The sequence below is a fragment of the Corvus cornix genome, chromosome 9, assembly GCF_000738735.6.
Source record: "Corvus cornix cornix isolate S_Up_H32 chromosome 9, ASM73873v5, whole genome shotgun sequence".
Taxonomy (NCBI): Eukaryota; Metazoa; Chordata; class Aves; order Passeriformes; family Corvidae; genus Corvus; species Corvus cornix.
The window spans coordinates 180,693-202,069 of record NC_046339.1 but is presented as its reverse complement, the minus strand read 5'-3'; the positions used below and the strand labels follow the sequence as shown (position 1 = coordinate 202,069).

Sequence of the window (21,377 nt, the reverse complement as noted above, 5' to 3'; positions counted from 1 at the left end):
GCCGCTCTTTGTTTTGACGTTCTTCTTAAATCTGTTACCACAGAGGCATTACAATTATCTCTAACTGGCCCAGCCTTGGCCAGTGCCGTGTCCATCTTCAGAGCCATCAGATTGGCTCTGCTGGACATGGTGGAAGCTTCTAGCAGCTTCGCACAGAAGCCACCTCTGTGGCTTCCCACTACCAAAAACCAGAGTGTGCAAAACCAACACAACCATCTATACATGGTGACCTTTTTCACAGAAACATCTTCATATATAGTACGTGGTAATAAAATGTGATCAAATGTTACTACTTGGGATTTTTGATTAGTGTTTTTTATGTAATTGACCTCTGTTTTCAGATGAAACACAAGAAGAGCCAATACATCTCTCATTCTCATTCTCAATACAATCTCTCATTCCATCTCTGCTCACTACAGCCTGAGTCTGGAACTCAGGGCAGCAAAATAGGAGTTCTAGATACAAATCCTAGAAACTTTTTGTGTCACTACTGCCTGATGAATCTGAACATATTTACCATTTTCTCTTAAATGTTTTAAAAAATCCAACTGCTATAGAGCTGATTGGCATCATGGTAAGTGCTGGCAGTCTACACATGGATCATATCCTGAAGCATGTGCTAACAGAAGGGGGAGGGTTTTCCTTGGGGATTCTGAGTAAAATGGTCAGTTGAAAGCAGATGTTGAGAATACAGAATGTCACTAGAGAGCCTGCATGTTCCTTTGTGCAGTGTGTTGCAATATTGTAGAAGGAAAAGCTGTAACAATGGTTTCGTTTCCTTTTACAAAAAATTACAATTGAGGATTGTCAAAGGTAAACCTTGAACCTGGGTGAAACAGAGAAGCTCAAACTCTGGCAGTGATCCACAAACAGACTCAAGGAGAGAGGGAAGGAGAAAAATCCTTTACACCGAGCATCTTACTTTTGAATTGTACCTTTCAGGTTGTTCTGGGGGGAAGTAGCAAGCCTGGAAAAGCAGCTGCTCGTCAGCAGGGTTTAGACTTAATTATTGGAAAGGCAGATTTGCCTTTAGGTGAGGTTGGAACTGGTCTACACCTCTTCAAGTTCTTGCTTCTCTGTCTTCACAGCATCCAGGGTAGCTGCTGAGGGCTTAGCACTTAAACCATGCTGGTGAGTGTGACTACATGGCAAGCAGCGCTGGCGGCCGGTGCCTCTGTAGGGCAGGTGAGGCTGGGGAGTGAAAAGGCATCTGTGTCAGTAACCCAGAGATACTGGTAAAATAAGAATTCACTCTTGGATCTGGATTTTTTGATTTTGTTGTAAACTCCCAAATTAAAGATGGCATATAAAGCTACATTTAATGTATCTTCTCTAATTAATTTGCACTTGCTTTATAGAAACCCTTGAACATGACAAGGAGACTACAAAGCATTTTTCACAAGCTACTAAAAAAAATTTAACGTTGCTACTTTTAACCCATTTTATTTTTGATAGGCTTTTTAAAATTTACTACTGTTCCATTGTGTTCTTTGTTCTCCATTATTTAGTTCGAGGGAACACAAGTTTTCTGTTCCTATATGGCTATTCAAAGATGTACATGGAGCACTCAGCTGTAGTTACTGCCTGCTTGGAGTCTCCTTGCACAGAGTGAACCCAAAGCAGAGGCAGAACCATGCCAGGCTGCACTGTGTGCTGGTCACTTGGTTACTCAGAAAGAACAAGGCTAGCCCGGGGACCCTGTGTGGCAGGACATGTCCACCCCCCTCTCTACCACAGATGGTTGGTGCATATGGAAGAGACAACCCAGGCCAGGTCAAAGGCCCAGCAAGGGTTCATCCCTGGCGCCAAAAGGGCTCAGGCCCTTACTTTCTCAGGTAAGAATAAACATCTTAGTCTGGAGAGCAGATGTGGGAAGAGATAAAAGAAAAATAAATATTCCTGACTGAGAGACACTGTTTTACGAACTATAAAAGCACACACAAATTATCACAGGGGCAGAAGCCTCCTACACACACACCCTGAAAATGTGCAGGACTTCTCCCAGGAGTTTGGATGCAGAGTCCACGGTTACTTTCCTGGGAATGGAGGGAAAGGATTTCAATGTGCGCTCCATCAGAAATTGGATGGTAAGAAACACTGGATCTTAACTTATATTTTTTCTTTGTTAGCTGTAAAATTAATAGGTACCTTTAACCCCGTGCTGTATTTGTCTAGTAGTAGTTTCTTTTTGTTTTAGTCCTGTGTAGTAAATAATCTATTTAAAGTCTTACGTCTGTTAGTTTTGTGTCTATTAAATAAATAATTCATTCTATGATAGACCGAATTGGCCATTATTAAAGAACTTATGAGTAAGAGTGGGTTTCGGGGTGCTGGCCTCCCCAGTAAAGCTACTGCCTGCTGCTGGAGGCCTGGGCAAAAGGCAGGGACTTATCAAAACCCTCACATCTATTCGTAACACCCTGAATGTTTTATTTTATAACAGCTGTCACATATGCAGCTTCACCTATGTAGGCTTTCTCAGAAAAATGTTAATCTATGAAGAGCTTTAACATAAAGCAGTGATGGATCTAGATTTATTATAATTTATTCTTACAGGTCTAATCACTTCCACATTATTGGAGAAAAATGCTTTAGTCTACACCAAGTGGTACAATAGCAGATAATTGTATTATTCAGTAAAAAGTGCAGATGAAATAGATCTTATTGAAGAAGTGTTGGGGTTTCAGTTTAGTCTTAGTTTTTTTCCTGTTAAAGGAATTTTTTCCCATATGCATGTTGCTAGGGGACAAATAGCTGTACTTAAGAAAGACAAAAAGGGGGGTGGGGCGGGCCTGGCTACTCCTTTGTCTACACCTGGGTGTGGGGGCAGTTCGCTCTGAGCGTCCGGAGAGAGAAGCTGCAGAGAAAGGAGCTGCTGCTTCTTTCTTTTTGGCCGTTCTTTCTTCCTGCTGGAAACAACGCCGGGACCCCAAAAGCCGCTTTCCCTGCCCTGCTGGAGGCCGAGCTATGGCTGCCCTGCCCCGCTGCTGCTTTGAGCTTTCGCTACGCTGTAGCCCTGCTCGCCCTGCCTGCCTGGGCTTCCGTGGGGTTCTCCCATCTGGATACATCTCGTCTGCCACCCGGGATTTGCGTTCGTCCCTGCCGCTCCAGCCTGCCGTTCCAGCCTGCCGTTCCAGCCTGCCGCTCTAGCCTGCCGTTCCAGCCTGCTGTTCCCGAGAGTCCGGGATCGGCTGCCCAGGGGTTTGTGAAGCCTTTGTTCCATCCCTTCCCGGGATCCCGGGGCACCGGTGCCGCGTGTGTCCCGAGCTCGCTCCGGAGCGCCCCCTGCAGCTGCGGGGGAACCATCGCACCTGCCCTGCTCACCGGGAGCCGCCAGCGCCCCTGCCGGCTGCGAGCGGAACTGCACCCGAGGGGAAAGGGCCCGACAGCCGAGAAGGCTGGCACTGGGTTTGTGATTGCTGTTACTGCCATAGTTGTTGTTGTTCTGTTTGACTGGTTATATACATATATATATATATATATATATATATAGTAAAGAACTGTTATTCCTATTTCCCACATCTTCGCCTAAAGGCCCTTGATTTCAAAATATAATAACTTAGAGGGAAAAGGGGTTATATCTGCCACTTCAAGGGGGGGCTTCTGCCTTCCTTAGCAGACACCTGTCTTTCAAAACCGAGACAAGAAGACAGTTCTAATTGTAATAAATATGGCTTAGGTTTAGGACAGATGTGTACATATTCACCCATAAGATGATATGCTTATGAAAGTGGTCTAATTAACATAGATGAGATGGCCCCACAAATGAGACTGTCAGAGCCTTCCCTTGAATGGACATGTCACCTGGAAAGGAATGGAACGGAACAGGTAGAGAGTGTGTGGTTTGTCTTTACTCAAATATACAGAGCCCTGGAGGCAAAAAAAGCCCTTTTAAAGGCTGTATGAAAAATCACTCAGATCATTATCTGTGCAATGACCACATACACACAGAATCTCATATGCAAAGGATTTAAATAAGGATATTGCAGGAAAGAAAAAAGATATGTAATGTCTGCATATCCCTGGAGCAGGTGCTGTGATTAGCACTGCTCTTTGAGCTTGTTGCAGCAAGGAACCCAGTACGAAGCAGTAGAAGAATGGTACAAAAATTCTTTGGGAAGGGAAACATAAACAAGTCTCAGGAGTACTGGGTTTCCTGACCAGAAATACAGCAGATGTCAGGAAGAATAACAAAAAACACCAAAAACCAAAAACCCAAACCCCCTCAAAACAGTAACAACAAAGCCCCCCAAGCCCCCACAACAACAAAGAACAATAAAACCAACCTCAAGGAGGAGATCTGCAAAGCCAATGGAAATATGAACAGGAAATGTGAGGAAAAGTAAATGAAAGGGAATATTTGTTGAAGCAAAGCAATCAGGAATTGCACAGGATCTGTTTCACAGAGCTAGCTGTAGTTCATGTATGGGCTTAAACTGCAACTCTGAGAATCTGCATAACCAATATTATATGTAACACTGATTTGAGGGACAAAGATGGTTCAGTCAGGCCCACATTCTCCACTAGAGAAGTCAAATGGAGTTTAGAGAAGTTCATGCTTCTTTTTAAGAACTAAGGAATAAAGTTCAGAGAAAAATACTTACTTAAGACTTTTCTAGTGTAGATTCTGAGTACTGAGGGTGTATTCTTATCATCAGCATAGCCTGGAGTCTGTCCAAAATGCAGAAATAAAACAGCAAAATGTGTGACTAAAATAGAGTCCTGTTTGTTTAGCCAATGTGTGATATCTCTATGTGTGTAGTCATAAAAACACTGGATATGTCCTTCTGTAAAAACCAACACTGAAGTTGGAAAGTGAACAGTATTATTCTTTATAGGCACAGCTACTGAATTTAAACAATTTTTGGTCACATCACCATTCAAAAGTTATTCCAAGTGCACCAAAAAATGAGACAAGATTAAAACAACAGTTGTATGTATTAATTATAGAAAACCTCAGCTATGCATTTTGATGACAGCTCTGGTTTCTAGTATAGGCTAAACCAAAGACAAGTGACTGAATGGGCAGTCAGCAGAGATCCACGAAGCATCACACCTGCACTTGAAATTGCCCCTACGGACAGTGAGCTGGAAGGATTTATGATACAGCTCTGCACAGGTCTTGTACTCGCCAGCAAAGGGCCAAACCTTATCCAAACCACAGCGAAGTGGTTGCTGTCCATATCAATACGAATGCTTCATTCCTCCCCATCGCCATAGCATCACTAAACCATGCAATGAAACTTGTACTTGAACTAATTTAAGCATCATTTTGCTTCCGGAAATTAGTATCACCCATTAATTTTCTGAACAACGGTTTCGAAGCAAAGCTTATTAGCGTGGCAGAGACAAAGGTTCCCTGGGCACCACGAGCTGGGGCTGGACCGGGGCAGCCGCTCCGCGCGGGGTCCCGGCGGCGTAGAGACCAGCCGATCCACCCGGCTGACAGCGGCACGGCAAGGGCGACGCGGGATGGAACGAGGGCGGGACGGGCTCCGATGGCCACCCGGCCCCGGCCTCGAGAGCCGTCCTGTGCCCAAAGTTTCCGCAGCAGTTGCATAACTGCGGGCGGGGCGGCGCGGGGGCCGGGCTGGAGCCGTCGGGGGCGGGCGGGAGGGGCCGGCACTGCCCCCGTCCCGCCGCTGCCCGGCCCGAGGGAGGGCGCCGCGCTGCCCGGGGGCCGCCCCGCCCGCCCGGGACAGCGGCGCGGCTGGCGGGGGCGTAGAGGCACTATCCGCCCGCCTCGCCTGCTCTACTCTCGGCGAGCCCGCTCGCTCCAGAGGGCACGTCCTCGGCGGCGGCCCGGCAGCGGGGCCGGCCCCGGCCACCGCCCGCCCCGGGACGGCTGCGCCCGCCGTCGGGCCAGAGGGGGGGAAAATGAACCCCGCGGCCGCGGCCCCGCCGCCGGGGCAGCAGGTAATCCACGTCACGCAGGACCTGGACACGGAGTTGGAGGCGCTGTTCAACGCGGTGATGAACCCCAGGCCCAGCTCCTGGCGGAAGAAGATCCTGCCCGAGTCCTTCTTCAGAGAACCCGACTCGGGCTCGCACTCGCGGCAGTCCAGCACGGATTCGGGCGGGCCCCCGCCGCGCCTCGCGCCCGTGCACGTCCGGTCGCACTCCTCGCCCGCCTCGCTGCCCGGCGCGGGCGCGGCGCCGCAGCACGGGCACCTCCGGCAGCGCTCCTGCGATGTGACGGACGAGCGGCCGCTGCCCCCGGGCTGGGAGATGGCGCTCACGCAGACCGGGCAGCGCTACTTCCTCAAGTGAGTGCGGCGGGGGACCCGGCCGGGGCCCGGCAGGGGTTCGCGGGGCGCCCGCCGGGCGGCAGCTGCGCCGTGAGGCGGCAGGGTGCCCTCCGGGTCCGGGGTGTATGCGACATTCCGGGAGAGGAAATCCCTTCCTGGCGGGAAGAGAGGCGGGGGAGAGCCTGGGGCGCTCCCGGAGCTGGGCAGAAGCCCTGCCGTACCTGTTGATAACGCATTTCTTTCCTGCTTGGCCCGACGTCCAGGATTCTGAAACTTATTTTTTTTGAAAATAAGTTCAATAACAGTTATTCCAGGGAGTTTCTGGGACGTGGGAGCAGAGCTGTGCATGTCCATTACCTGTCGGAAGTAGAAGGGGCTGTGGTGGGAGCTGCCCGGCCCTGCTCCGGCTGCCTTGTGTTTAAAGCATCCCCGTCTGCGGGGACACGGCAGGAGGCTGCCTTGTTCTAGTGACAGATTTTGAGAAGTGTGGTAACACAACTGCCGATATCTCTTCTGGCCAGTCATTTTAGCCAGTGTTTTATTTATGACATTTGAAATTTGATTCAAGGCAGTTTAATTTAGGCCTGAAAACATAATAGCTGTAATAAGTGGTAAGGCAACAGTGCTTATTTTGGTAGATTCTGTAAGTTAGTTACAGATTAATTGCATTGGCAATGCATAACTTGGTAAATAAGATAAAATGTTTGCTAATGAAATAAAACATTTGCTGGTGAAGTATCTACCTGAGGATATTGAGGGAGTTAAACTGCTAGGGCTCCAGGACATAATTTACTTGCTACAGCCGTCTTGGTCAGAAGAGTAAAATCTTGAGTGCATGTTAAGCCATGTGTGGGTATTCGACCATTATAAATGTAATGTAGGCAATGTGTGAGGGGAAAAGACACAAAACTGTTTAGAAAAGTGGAAAAAGTAATAATTTACTTGATTATATAATGATTTCTTTGCCTCGTGGGTTTGGAATCTCCAATGGATTACTCAAGAGCCCAGTCTCTGAATGACTGCCCAGAGTTTAGATTTTTTGCCTTTTGTCACACTCTGAGCTACCATCAGAGTATGTAAATACCTTTCTGTATGTCACTGTATGTCGTTTATGGTACTATGTGCATATGTCCCAGGGTCCAAACTTAGAAGTTTGTTATTAATCTGGTTTATCACCTAAATGAGATCTCATGTCTCTTACATGTATATTGGCATGTATATTTCTCAAAAGAACAAGCTACAGAGAAGTAGCTGACTGACAGGAGCACTGTAAGAGACCATTCATAAATAATTATACAATATAAATTCTTGCTGGGGTTTGGCCAGGGGGTGTTTTCAGATACCTCTGGCTAAAAATTGCATAATATAATCTTTGTCTGCTCTGTTTTTTGACTAATATCAAAACGAGCTCATGTGGTTTCACCTTCCTGTCATGCATTTCTGACCTAGAGACAGAGTTTTCTAAGTCGATGGATTCTTGTTGCTTAGGCCAAAAATACAAGGCCTTTAGTAAATAAAAAGCATAGGTAAAAACTCAAAAGTATCTTTAATTTTTTTCCCAAATCCTGTCAACAGTAATACTCTGATTAACAGCATCCTTTCTAATACAAAATACAATATTCATTGTGCATGTAATTTGTTACCTAAGTTAATTTTTGTTTTCCCAGTTTTATCTGTCCAATAGAACTTCCCTCATTTATATAAAAATTAATTGGAAGAATGCATTTCTTTATACCTTTAATGTATTTCGTTATATCCAAATCCCTTAGGGAGTAATATTTAGCTATAAAATACTCACATATGAATTACAGTATTTTACAAATGGTGCAATATTTTTCAGGTGAAAATACAATTTAAGATTGATTATGGAAAGCAGCATTTAAAGCTGTGTGCAATAAAATAATAGAGGATTTGAGTCAGGTGATATGCTAAAAATCATATTTTATCAAACTAGGCATACAAGCTTACATTTCCCTGTATTCAATGAAAAAGAAAAAAGAAGCCAGTGCTTTCCAGCATAATGATAAAGATTTGTTTCGTGGCCTTAGCAAAAGAAAATTGAGAAACCAATTAAGAATAAATAGCCAAATTAGGTCCTGTTAAAGCCTTTATTATCTGTTGAAGTTTAGAATGCAGTTTGTTGTATTAAAACATTTTCATTAATTATTTACAGAAGTACTAGTGGGAGTTTCAATGAACAGTGAGCTAACCTTGTTGACAGGGAACCGGCTACAACTTGAAGCAGTTGCACTCCTGCATGTCAGTTCCTGCAGAAATTTTCTGGCTGTGACTGGAAGAAACATAAGTAGCCTGGGGACCACTCCACCCTGTAATTAAATACCAAACCGCACAAGTGGGGCCTGGAAAACAGGCTAATGAACACACACTTGCAGCAATGTTATCTAAAGCATTTTTCTGTGCGAGCATGTGTGGAAAAAAATATGTGATTTATTTCTCATAAAAAGCATTTCTGTAGAGACAGGCCAACTGCCTGCTCTTATGCCTGTGAGTGGGGAATTTCAGTTGCATATTGATGCACACGCTGGGCTGTGTCTACACACTCTGTAAAAAGAATATTTCAAGTATTACTTTATACCAGTTTGGGTTTAGGTGATACAGCCTCATATTTCAAATGAAGACTGAGGGTTTAATATTTTCTCAGTGTGTGTAGAGAGCTCTTGGTCAGACTCTCATAAACAGATTTGTAAAACTTTTGCCACTGTTATCTTCATCACTGTTATTTTTAGAATGTTACAGTAAACATTTGCCATACCTGGATATATTTGCCGGTACATTCTGCTCGGGGGTAAGAAGGCTAATTACTTACAATATTTCATTTACTCAAAATGTTCAGATTTTTTCTTACTGGTTTCTGTTGGAGTAGAGCTTGATTTAACACAAGATGAGTTTTATATAGCTGAGCGTGTTCAGCAGGACAGTAGAAGAGTAATACAAATAATAAAAATACTGTAAAAAGTAATACAAATACAATGAAAAACTTTTCTCCTGAGAAAAACAAAACAAATGGTACTAAGATAGCTGAACTGCTGAAGTCATTTTCTAATATGGTCTTTCCTTGAAAAGCATTTGTGTTAATTCTGTAGAGACTGTTATTATTTTATACTGGTGTTTTGCTTGGTGCTGTACTGCATTCATCATAGAGAAACTTTTCCATCTCGGGAATGTAGTTAGACAGCTGGAAGTGGGGGGAGGAGATGGACAATGCATGAGAAGGTAACTCAGTTAAGTTCTGGTAAGAATGTGGAAAGCAGTAATGCCTTTGTACTACCTGTTTGCGCTTTTGTGCCACAGTTACGAACGATCACAGTCACACGTGGGCATGGTGGATGTCCTGCAAGGGGGGCTCATATCACTTTGGCTTTCCTTGGTCCTTGTAGAAGAGTGGTGCAAAGCAAGAGGCCATGCATCCCTGCTAGCTTTGGTGTCGAGCATTAGAGAGAGACATTTCACAGATTCATGCAGCTTTTGGAGTATTTAGTCCACACCGTAAGGGTTTTGTTTTGTTCCCTGTTTCCAGTGGCTATTCCTGTGGGACTTAATGCCTGAACTGTTTCCCTTGCCAGCATCCCTTTATTAAAAATAAGTTGTAATGCGCTAGACAGTACCAAGATGTACTACTGCCCATGGCTTTTATCTGGAACTGTTGAGTGCATTAAAGAGTTCTTAACAGACAGGAAAGCTGTGATACACCACCAAAGTTTAATTGTCAGAAATTCAACTACAGCTCACATTTACAACTCGTTTTGGAGATATTTAGGAGTTCTGAGATTGGAATGCACACATCAAAACTAAATTTTCAAGCTGCAATTGACAGCATTAGGGGTCTGTCTGATTGCTCCCTTAACTGGAGTCCAGAGCTCAAGTGCTGATTTAATGATGATGATGATGATGTTGGAGTTCCACTTAAAAAACTACCAAGGATCCAAGAGCAGTAGAAACAGCTACAGAGTTTCTGATGAAGGCTGATATTTATTAATTTTCTGGTCCAAGATGGTGTCTTTCCATGATGAACAGACTGTTTTTTTCAGAATCTAAAATCATGTCATCTGTGGTGGTTAAAAGAGTTTGGTGGTTAATGTGGAGCTTGATAAAATCTGAGGACAGAAGCAGATACGGAATAAAATTGCTTCAGGGACACATTCAATTTGCACAATGTGATCCAGTTCCCTCTCTTGAGTTTTCTGAGTTAGGACACAAGCTACATTTTAGATTTGACTGTAAAGCATGAGTAGTGAAGAAAGCTTTAAGCAAGACTGCACGGATCCTAGAAGTATTGACAAGAAGGGTTTTCTTTGAGGAAATGTTTAAGAAACTTTTTGCGAAGGGCTGTCTAGAAGCAGAATTTGAATTTTGGTGTATGCATTTCTAAATTATTTAAGGAATCTGTGATAACTGTTCTGTACAAACTACTGTGTTGATGGAGAATTTGTTACATTGGACTAATGTACACTTTTAAGATAATAGATTAATAATGTGCATGCAGAATTATTGGTTTAATGAAATTGTCTTAAGTTAATCCTTTAGTCATAGTGTTAAACCCAAAGTCCTGGAGTATTTGTGCATTAATGGATGATAACTGTCATGCATTCATCTCATTAGATAAGCTGAAAATATAATTGCTTTATGCATTAATGATTAGGAAATAGTATCAATTAGCATATTCTTAGAAAGATATATATAGAATTGATACAGGTGTTAATTAAGAATGCTACCATGAAAACTAGACGTTTTTTTCTGAAACCGTCTGAAAGGGTTTTGTCTTTACTAATGGTGTGGGTTGCTCAAAGAAAGAAAGTGAATAGTAGGTTTATTTTTATCATTTTTGTGAGCTGCTATAGCCAACATCTAAAAGTTGATCTGCCTGACCATCTTTACTCCGTAATTAGTAAATGACAATGTGGAGAGCTGTCTGCTTCTGAAGGTTTTGGATGTGTTCAGCTTTCAACAGGCTTGACAATGTAGAATCTGTAAAGTCTTCCTTTCCAGCTTTTTGCTGTTCACTCCTTCAAATAATGTTGGAAGAGTCAGTGGTTGGGCTTTGGCTTGTTTCCTTTTGGATGCTTTGGTTGAAGTTGAAAATTCTGTCTTTTTCATGTCGGGGCCTATTACAGGACAAGAGCTTCTTTGTAACAGTGTTCGGTGCTCAGGGGCTTCGCTTGATTGGCAGATAAAAATTGTATCAAAGCCATTAAATTCAAAGGAAATGTCATGGGGGCTGAATTTCAACATACAGACTTGTGGCATTTTCCTTCTTCATTTAGGGGGAGAGAGGTCAGCATCATGTAGGGTGGAGGTATTTTGGGGTTGTTTGTTTGTGGATCTTTTTCTTTTCATTGATTAACTCAAAGTCCAGACCTAGAGAACTCTTCAAGAATGGAAAGCTTGGAAACACCGCACTGTCCTGCAGTTTTCTGTACCTATGACTATTTTAAAGGCAGATGTGATGGAAGCTATACTGCGGAGACAAATACAGACTTGCTAAGAGAATTGAGAAGAATGTATTGTGTTAAAACTGAAATAATTGCTTAGAGTATATATACTCTATATATACTCTAAGTATATAAAGTGAGATGTGAAAGGGGAGTTGGCCATCTTGCATGTCGTCATGGTTCACAGCATGTGCATCGGCAGTCACAGCACAAGCACAGCAGTAGCAGAGCTGCAAGTTCAGGCACAGCTTTCCCTTCAGTGACTTGTTTCTCTGATCATATGTCTGCTGACCCCTCACTGGTCAAAATGCTCCACTTTGTTCACTGGGTATTGATCTGTCCCTGATAATTTTTGGATGCATTATTCTGACAGTCTTCCAGGTTTGCGAATAGCAGGATGCTTTCATGGTACATTTGAGTTTTTTCTTGTACCACAAGTAGTCCTTTTTTTCTACCTGTGATCAATTTTCCTAGTCTGTCTGCTGTTGTTGTTTTTATTAAATGTTCTATGTTCCTGTTTTTCAATGACTGATTGGTGAGCACAGGTGTAAGCATTACAAAATGCCGTAATAGTCCTTGGTCAAGCAATTCTTGAAGTTGTATTGAAGTGTTTTGTTTCTGTAACCAAAACCAGTGTTTGAACTATGAACCTGAAATTTTGTGTGGGCTTTTAAAGAAGTTCTCAAAACTTCTCGATTGATGTATTTTCTTTGTCTTCACTGGCACTGTAAAGCCCCTGAATACAGCAGCATCTGAGCAGAAGGAAGTACTAATCATTGGGAAGCTGACCTAGGCTGAAGGAAACCGCAGTGTGGTTCCTGTTGTGCTGCCGAGTGTGTCTCTTCGGAAATCATGTCATTTCTCTGTGCATTCTTTTCTGGGCTTCATTTCAGCATTTGTTCATGAAAAAATTTCTGTGTATTGAAGCAGACAGTGTACAGTAATAAACCTTAAATATTGCTTCATGGTAGTTGTTTCTTACAACGCAAGCTTAAATCCTTTCACAGTGTTACTGTTCTAAGTGGATACAAAGCTTTTGTTCCCATGGATCAGCTCAGACTTTAATCACCAAAATCATAGGCAGTTGTTGGTGATTCCTGACTGCTGCCAGCAACAGGAGTTCAAAATCCCTGAAAAGGGCTACAAATTGCTCTTTAAATACACTCTGCTGCCAGCTTGTTTACAAAAGCTAGCTAAAGTTTGTACAAACTACAGCAACTCCCCAGACACTTTTGGAGATACAACACACAGAGGTATGTATATGCGAGCAAGGCACCTTACCCAGCTGGAGTCCGCTAGATTTTCAGACCATATTTCCAAAGGTCTCTTCACCTGATAAAATCATTTGACCAATGTGGGTTTGAAGTCGCCTTTTTTTAAAAAGAATGAAAGAAAGAACAAAACCAAACTGTTGGGTGTTGTTTGTTTGCCTAAGCAGCCTTTTGTAATGTTAAGGTAGAAATGCTAAAGTTGTTTTCAGAATTTTCTTAAAATCCTTTATTTTCAAATGCTTCAGGAATAAAAGTAATTGTTTGGGAAAGGCTTTGGATTTGGATAAAAGCAGCTTTTCTAATTTTGGCATGTGTTCCATATGGTTTCTCTCAGAGCACACGGGCAGTTCTGTCGTGTGGATGCCCATCTTTGCAGCCTCCTGCCAGTGCCCTCACCTACATTAGGTGTCTCTGGACTCAAGCTAAGCAGGCTTTGCATCAGTAAATGAGTACAGCCTATGCTGTGTGGGCATCATCATGCAGCTCCGTGGGGAATGTAGAAAAGGTCAGCCTTTTGGAGCTGACAAGCAGAATTTAGTGTCGGAGTTCTTCACAGAAGGTTTTTTGATTTCACATTTAGTTTTGATACTGCATTTCCCATTTCATGTTTTACTCATTCTACTGTATATGTTTAACCAGAAATAGAAGTGCTTTTTGCTTGAGAGATTGGGAAAAATATTTTTTTGCAAATGCTGCAAAATGAAGTATGAAGAAAAGATGATGAAAAGAAATGCATACTGTTACTTAAAATGTAGTTCGTAAAGGTATAAAGCAGGCTGAATTGTGTTGGCACATGTCAAAACTGAGCATTTGATGTGAGTGAAGTTAATGTGAAAATTGTGGACCAGATTTTAATTTTGAATAAATGTGTATCTCTGCAACCTACAACTCTAACTGACGTGGCAGCCTTGCCAGCAGGAGGGGTACAGTGATGCCAGTGATTCTTACCATCCCTTCACACTGCAGAGGATACATCTAGTATAATGCTTTGCCAACCATTCCTTTGATGAAGACTTTTCCAGTCATGGGATGGTATTTTCAGAGATGCTGCCATCACTGCCAATTACTATTGGTAATGCCTGACATTACCAATAGTAGGTTATAATATTAGATAAATACTAATTTTTATTAGAGGTGGTGGAGGGCTCTACTTCTTTATTCATATTTTTTAGTTGGGATTTTGATTTTTGTCTATTACTGGAAGACTTTATGGCAATGGAAAATCAATGAAATTATGCTACTGCAAGAGAGCAGACAATGTAAAACTTAATAACTAGAGTAAACGAAATTTCTAGTGAGACTATTTACAACTGAAAGTGCAACAGTAAATCACTGATATTTAAAAGAAATTAAGATAGTAAAGTATGTATGGTATGTATTAAGAAGTAAAGGTACGTATGTTGTAAAACATTCTTTTTCAGAGGAGAAATCCTGATTTGAGATTTGTAACTCTATGAAAACCTTAGCAATTTTAGTCCGTAAGTCATAAATGAAAAAATAGCTCTTGGTATTAACTATGCTAATACTCACCCAAATATATGAAGAAATACTATTTTAAGCAGTCATCTGCAGTGACTGAATGATTCACATTATTGCGTTTGTTTTCTTTCTGTAGTAGTTTTTCTTTGAGGACAGAGAGAAGATTTAACTTTGATTCCTTAAACTCTGTGTAGTTCTATATCTTGTGAATTATTTGGCAAATTTGCCATGATGTTCCATTGCCAAACATTTGGATGAAGTGTTGTGCTGCCATGGCAGGTCCCTGTTTTGTATTGCAGCATGGAAATGAGTGATCAGTCTCTGGCAGCAGAAGTGATTTCAGGTGCTGTACATTCCAGAAAGCAACTCCAGTGTTGATTCTCTTGTCAAATACTTGCCAAAATTCAGGCATTGGAATGATCCTGGTATTTCTGCTGTATATTTATGGTCAAATACAGCTCAAAACGTTCATTAAATTTTGAGGTTTTCACATGGGGTTTTTAGCAATTATGACAGATCTTTCTTGTAACAAAGAGTAGGGGACAATAAAGGGTGAAAGAGAAACATAAGTTTGCAGATAAAACAAATTGGGATGCAATTAACACACAGGAGCACTGTCAGTTTCCATTTTGTGCTACTTTTCCTGCAGTTACAGACATATGTTTGCATTTATTTGAGTAGTTTTGTGGTACTGCCTGGTTTGCTTTACTAAAAGCATGCATTCTACCGAGGATATTGTCTCATGAACATTTCCTTTTTCTGTCAGGATGGCTTCTACTAGAACAATATTTTCAGTGGTCTTTTTTTATCTTAGAGAAACAAATGTCTGATTCATTTTTCTAGAAAAAACAGGAAGCTGTAAAGTAGACAGACTGGAAAAGAAACGCATACTGTTACTTAAAATGTAATTTTAAAAGGTATAAAGCAAACTGGAAGTAACTCTTTGTTAGATTCTAAGGGGATATTACAGTTTTACTGTTTTCCTCCTATTATCTGAACCTCATGTGAAGAACAATTTAAAATGATCTTATTAAAAAAAAACCGAAAAACACCTACTCATATGAAAACTTCAGATAAAAGCAGCTGCTGCACAGCAGCATGTATTTCGAAAGCATGCAGCCTCTGCACCTTTGTGAGTGATGCTTTCTGTGCCCATGTTCAGTATTGCTGCACTGCGTCTGACAGAGATTTTTGACCACTACTAAGTAATTTCAAAGCAAGAGAAAAGACCAAATGGGGAAATTGAAGTTGGGCGTTCTGTCTGGCAGATTCTTCTCAGATTTACATGCAGATCTGTTATTCTGACCTTCCTGGGTGCTGGAGATATTCATGGACATTTTGCACCTGTAAAAAGCAGAATGACTACATGCTGAAAGGGAAGTGGAGCAATAAAAATCCCATACCACAGTAATCACTGCAGTAGGATTATGGTTCTAAGTACATGCAATCCCAAGTAATAGCTCAGTGGTGAGGTGTTGATGCTGTGCTGTATCACTGGTGCTAGTCTTGACCTTGTTTTGAATAATCTGGTCATCCATCCCAGTACCTTTGTTACTGTTCTTTTCTCCCTGGGTGCTGTAGTCTTTACTGTTGCAGTAAATACAAAAATCAGAAATTATTGAAAAATTATTCCCTAAGCACAAGCATTGTGGAAACTTAAAGATTCGTCCTTCATATTTTAATACCCATGACAGAGGCATGCATCCTAAGGAAAAGTCAAGCTAAAAGAGTATTATTCTTGCACTTTTGTTCACTGACAGATAGGAGATGAGCTTCCTCAAAACTGTAATGAAATAGCTCTGTTGAAAATATGTGAAGTTCAGTTTTAGCTTCTGCAGGTAAGTAAAATACTGTGTGGAAAGATTATCTGACTGTATTTATAAAGCACCTGCAAAGTGCAGAACCATCAGTAACAACTGTCTTATTTGAAGTGTTGTTTTTTTCTTGATGGCTGTACTAGCAACAGCAGAGAAGAAAAAAAGTCTGAACTAAAACTCTTCTTGGGGCCATATGGAAAGAACATATCGCTGCAAAAATTCCACCTGATACAGACCCGAATTTTTCGTGACTCTGTTGTGCAGGTCCCTGCTGCGGCTTGTGTTTTAGGTACTGGCAGAAGGGAAATGTTTTCTAGTCATTCAATTTCCAGCATTCTTACCAAAAGAAAAGTTGTGAAGGTGTTTCACCATAAGGTCTTTGAGACAAAGCTGTGTCAGTTTTTAAAATTTAATTTCTATGTGACATTTCATATAAACCACAGCTTTTAAAAAAAATTTAATGTTAGCTCCTGAGAGTTTGCAGTTTACAATTGAATTATTCCTTTGAGACATCTGAATGAGTGTCCCTTTGATAGTGTAATTCCAGATGGGATATGCAAGACCTTGACCTGCCAGAGCATCTTCGCTAGGTCTAAGTAAACCTTGCAAAGTCTTCCCTTTGGTGAATACTGAATTCTCACTTTAAAAATATTTATTTCAATTTAAAATTCTAATATGATCACCTCTTTGTAAAGCATTTAAATACAAGTATTTTAAAATCCAGATAAAAAGTTTACTGATTTTGTTTCATTCTAAGGCATTCTGGATTTTGCTTTCATGAATATTAAAGAAGAAATACACAATGCAAACCGTATGTAGGTCTGTTAAGTTGTATGGTAATTTGATTTGAAGGAAGGATCACATACACGAAGTTTTCTTGCAAAAAAGTTACAGAAAAAAGTGCCTTTATGTTTCAATGCAGTCTGGAGGCACAAAATAGGTAATTTTCCACAACTGGATATGAAGAGTTTTGTGTTTAATTCATATGTTTGGAATGTTTTTTAAAAAGTCAGCTGTAGTAAAGATCAGTAGCGAGCATTTGAAATAAGCATAAGCAGTTGATGACAACACTGGTTTTTAATATATTTTGTAATGGATTGTTAGTCCAATGCAAAAATATTTGGATTGTATTTTAGCATATTGATTTCCAGTGGTTATAGTAGGACTGCAGGCAGCTGATCAGCGTTGCATTCCAGTCCTTTGCTGTGTGATGGTGGAGTACAACATTTGGTCTTTTTTTTTTATGCTCTTGATAAGCCAGGAACTTTTAATACTAACTGAGATCTGGAGCTGGTTTAATCTGGCTGAGTCCCAGAGGTATTTGGAAGGTGCTAAATGAGTGGAATATTATTTATCATTATAAGAGACTTAGAGGATCTTTATAGAACTGTTACGGGAATTGGTGAATATAAGCCATTATTTTTCCTTCGCAGTTCTGAGAGTCACCTTTAACAGATCCATTCCTTTGTCACAGTGATCAAAATAGTAGCTTTTTTTGTTGGCATGACATTTGTAATTGGTGGAATGACTAGACGGTGTCTTAGTCCTTAATCTGTTATTAAGGTAATTGTACTTTCGCTTCATGCTTATTGTTTAAAGTAATCTAAAGCAAGAGGATGATCACTTTAAACATAAGTGAGGCATACATACTTGTTCAGTTCACGCAGCTGGTTTGGCCTTCCTCTTCTGGATGAGGTCAAACCTCAGATATTTGGGTTAATTATGCCATGAAAAGGGCTACAAATTTAAATCTGAGGTTGATAAATGACATACCTCTTGCTGCTTAATTTGGTCCAGTTTTTAGTTCCCTGTGCAACCTTTATTTTGACCCCTTTATTTTGACAGGACTTTGTGTAAGCAGTGACAGACAGTGCCTTCCATGAAAATAACAGTGTCTTTGGTAGTGGAAAATACCGTGACATTGGAAATTAAAAAAAAACCAAACCAGGTATAGTTGGTTGAACCCAGTAGATGAGTAAAGTAATGAGAGCAGATTTTAAGGGAAATGTAGAAGATAATTTCCCCCCTGCTCTTGGGGGTTCAGTTGGCAGTGGCCCACGGGCTGCACTCAGGTTCCTCATGCTCTGGCTCTCACTTAACTTTTGCTCAGTTTCCTCCCTGGGAGGAGCAGAGAGCTGCTCCCCTGCCTGGTCTTCATTCCTGCTTCTGATGGCACTCATGGAGAGAAGGGGCTGGAGAGTGGCCTCCCACTCCTCTTGCTCTGCTCTGGCCCCTGGCACAGAGGCTGGTTAATGAGACAGGGAAACAGCTCCGTCTGGTTCTCTGTGCTGGCTTCATTATGTGCGAGAACAAAGGCGGCTGCACAAAGCTCTGTGTCACGAATACCAACGCCAGTACCCTCTGACTTTTATCTATGTTGGTGTTGTGGCTTTAGGGGCACAAATCTGATGTGTAGCTTGAGTCCCAATTCAGTTGTACCCAAGAAAAAAGACTCTGTGATTTTGTTTTGGCTAATGTAAGCTGAACTGGAACTGAAAATACAGGATGATTGCTCTTACCACTCAGGTAGTAATCTGATTACTTTCATTATTGTGAATTATGAAACTGTCAACAGACAGTTAAATTTTACCAGCTAAATTTTTAAATAGAACTGCTTTGTTACTCTGCCCTGAACTCAGTATACCAATAAAATGTCACAGATACTCATTAAGATGAGAGAACACCTTGCAGGTCATGTCTTAGTTTGCATTCTCACAAAGTTTCTTTTGCCTCCTAGTGGTTTATTTTTGATCAGAGGTTCATTTTCACTTACTGTTTGATGTTGGATATTACAAAGTCTTTGGCCTTTTTTTAAAGACTGTAAGTCTTTATAATAAAATACAGTCCAGCAAAATATTTATGATGCGTAATCGTAAAGGAGGGCAGATGTACTGGATTTGTGCAGCTTGGAGAGGAGGAGGCTGAGGGGGAGCAGAGGGAGGTGCTGGGCGCTTCTCCTCATCCCCTGGGGATAGGACACAAGGGGTTGGCTGAAAGATATGTTGAGGGAGCTCAGACTGGGTACCAGGCAAAAGCTCTTCGCTGAGAGGGTGGTCAGACCCTGGAACAAGCTCCCCAGGGAAGTGGCCCCAAGCCCATTGTTGGTCAAAAAGTGTTTGGATGACCCTCAGATAGCCGGTTTAACTTTTAGGTTGCCCTGTGTGGAGTCAGGAGTTGGACTGGATGATCCTCATGGGTCCTTTCCCATGGATTCAGGATATTTTATGTTTCTATGAAATAATTCTGCATTTATTTAGTAAGTCCAGTTGGGATACAGGGAGACTGTTATTCAGATAAGAAGCTGGTCTGAAATACTTCATTCCTACAAGATACTAAAAATCAGATTTTAGGTACCACATTTTAAATGGTGTATTAGGAAATTTTCCAGCATTTATGACACTGCCTTTTTAATTATATTTTTCAGTCAGTGTCATCATTTTTTGGAGCTATGATACAACATTTTAATAATAAAACCCCCATGTGTTTTCTGAGGGTAGCTAACATTTTTCTCCAACCCCTCCACACACAACATCCCACACTGCTCCCCACTCCCCACTCAAAATTGTATTTGTTAGCCAGGTTAAATGTCTAGGCTAAATATTGCCTGATCAGTCACTGTCTTGCATTACTAGATAAATGGGTTTAGGGACTGCTTCTGACTTGCTAATAATATGGGTAATTTGTGCTGCCTCCGTTCCATGGCATTATTCCTTTTGAATACAGCACAGTGTATTCCTGTGACATGTGCCCATCTTCTCATACCAGTAATCCTCGAACACATGTTCCTTGCACGCCATTAGAAATCAGTAAGATGCACCTACATTGCTAAATATTTGATATTTTTATACATTATTCTGAGCTTAAGGGAAGCCTTGCTTGTCCACATTTGTACTTAAATCTTAAAAAGATTTCTTCTCAAATAGACTGTGTTTGATTGGAATATTACTGAAGTGTCAGAAATGACAGAAATTCCTTATGTTCAGCTAAATCTTACTTGAAATTCTCATCTCATTTTTAAATTGTCATGTGCAGAGAGCACCAGTGGAGGACTGGCACCCTTCCGTAGTTGAGGTCAACTGTCAGCTTTGAGACATTGTTTCTTTATTTTGGAAATGTTTTGTTTGAGAAAAGACTTGGTCTTTTAACCAGCTCCTGCTTTTCATCTGTTTTTCATGGCAAATGATCACATTTCCCAACCATTTGCGAACAGTGACTGTCTGGCAGGATTTCCTGGATACACATTAGTTTGGAGACTGTAAAAGGTCAACTTTCTGAACTCTGGGAATTAGTGTGGTTATTTGTTCTGCCTTTTCTTCCATGGGAACTAATCAGCTCATATGGAAGGTAGAAATAGGGTCCAAGAAAAATTCATCTGCTAGCTGATTACCTCCACCATGAATCATAAAGAAAAAAATAATCCAAGTAGGACACCTCCTGACCTTTGTGTACTAAAACTTTCTGAACAGCTGGAACCAATGTGTTTGGAGTCAGAGTTTTGTAAGAAACTTCTGAAAAAGTTATTTATAACCTGATCCCAATTTTGTCTATTAGAGTGAGGCCCTCGCAGGACATAACTCATAAGTTGAAGCTGTGTGAGGGCTGCAGATAACTAGTGCTGACTTGGAAAAGAACCATTTCTTTATTAGACTTTTTTCTTTATATTCTAAGCTGACATTCAAAATTAAAAGGGGTTAATAAAAACAGGTGAACCAACAGATGTTTATAGAAATTTGACCAATTTAAATTTGTTTCTTGTGGCTCCACTGGAAGAAGCGATGGGATTTTTCTCATGGGGATATGCCATGTAAGAGATTGAAACCATGGAAATTTTTCCATGTTATGAGGGAACCCTCTAAATGGGTAGTAGGGAATAATAGAGAAGATGCTGATGTTGATAAAAGACAGGTTTTTGTCATTATTTGCATAGAATCCATCAGACATTTCTTCAGGCCCTGAAAGTGAGGGGTGTATTTGAATATCAGAAGTCCTAATGGATTTCTTAATCTTATAGGGAAGAGGAAAGAGCCATGCTCCACATCCCTTAGCTCCAGCAGTTTGGTTGATTGTTTTCCTTTTCCTCATCTTCTGAGGACTTACAAAGAGGGCAACATT

At 41.2% G+C, this 21,377-nt stretch overlaps 1 protein-coding gene and 1 long non-coding RNA gene across 2 annotated transcripts in view; one reads left to right on the top strand and one right to left on the bottom strand.

Annotated features, from left to right (window-relative positions):
* Positions 1-174: 174 nt before the first annotated feature.
* LOC104688107 lies at positions 175-5,596 on the bottom strand. Its single transcript, XR_751643.3, has 3 exons — positions 4,605-5,596; positions 3,707-3,804; positions 175-1,191 (listed from the first exon to the last, which is right to left on the bottom strand). It is a non-coding gene; the product is annotated as an uncharacterized LOC104688107 (long non-coding RNA).
* Positions 5,597-5,680: 84 nt separating this feature from the next.
* Positions 5,681-21,377, top strand: part of WWTR1 (WW domain containing transcription regulator 1) — a 51,672-nt gene continuing 35,975 nt past the window's right edge. Inside the window, exon 1 of the mRNA XM_039556764.1 lies at positions 5,681-6,266. Coding sequence (XP_039412698.1) covers positions 5,878-6,266 — 389 coding nt within the window. The 5' untranslated portion in view covers positions 5,681-5,877. The remainder of the gene's footprint in view (positions 6,267-21,377) is intronic.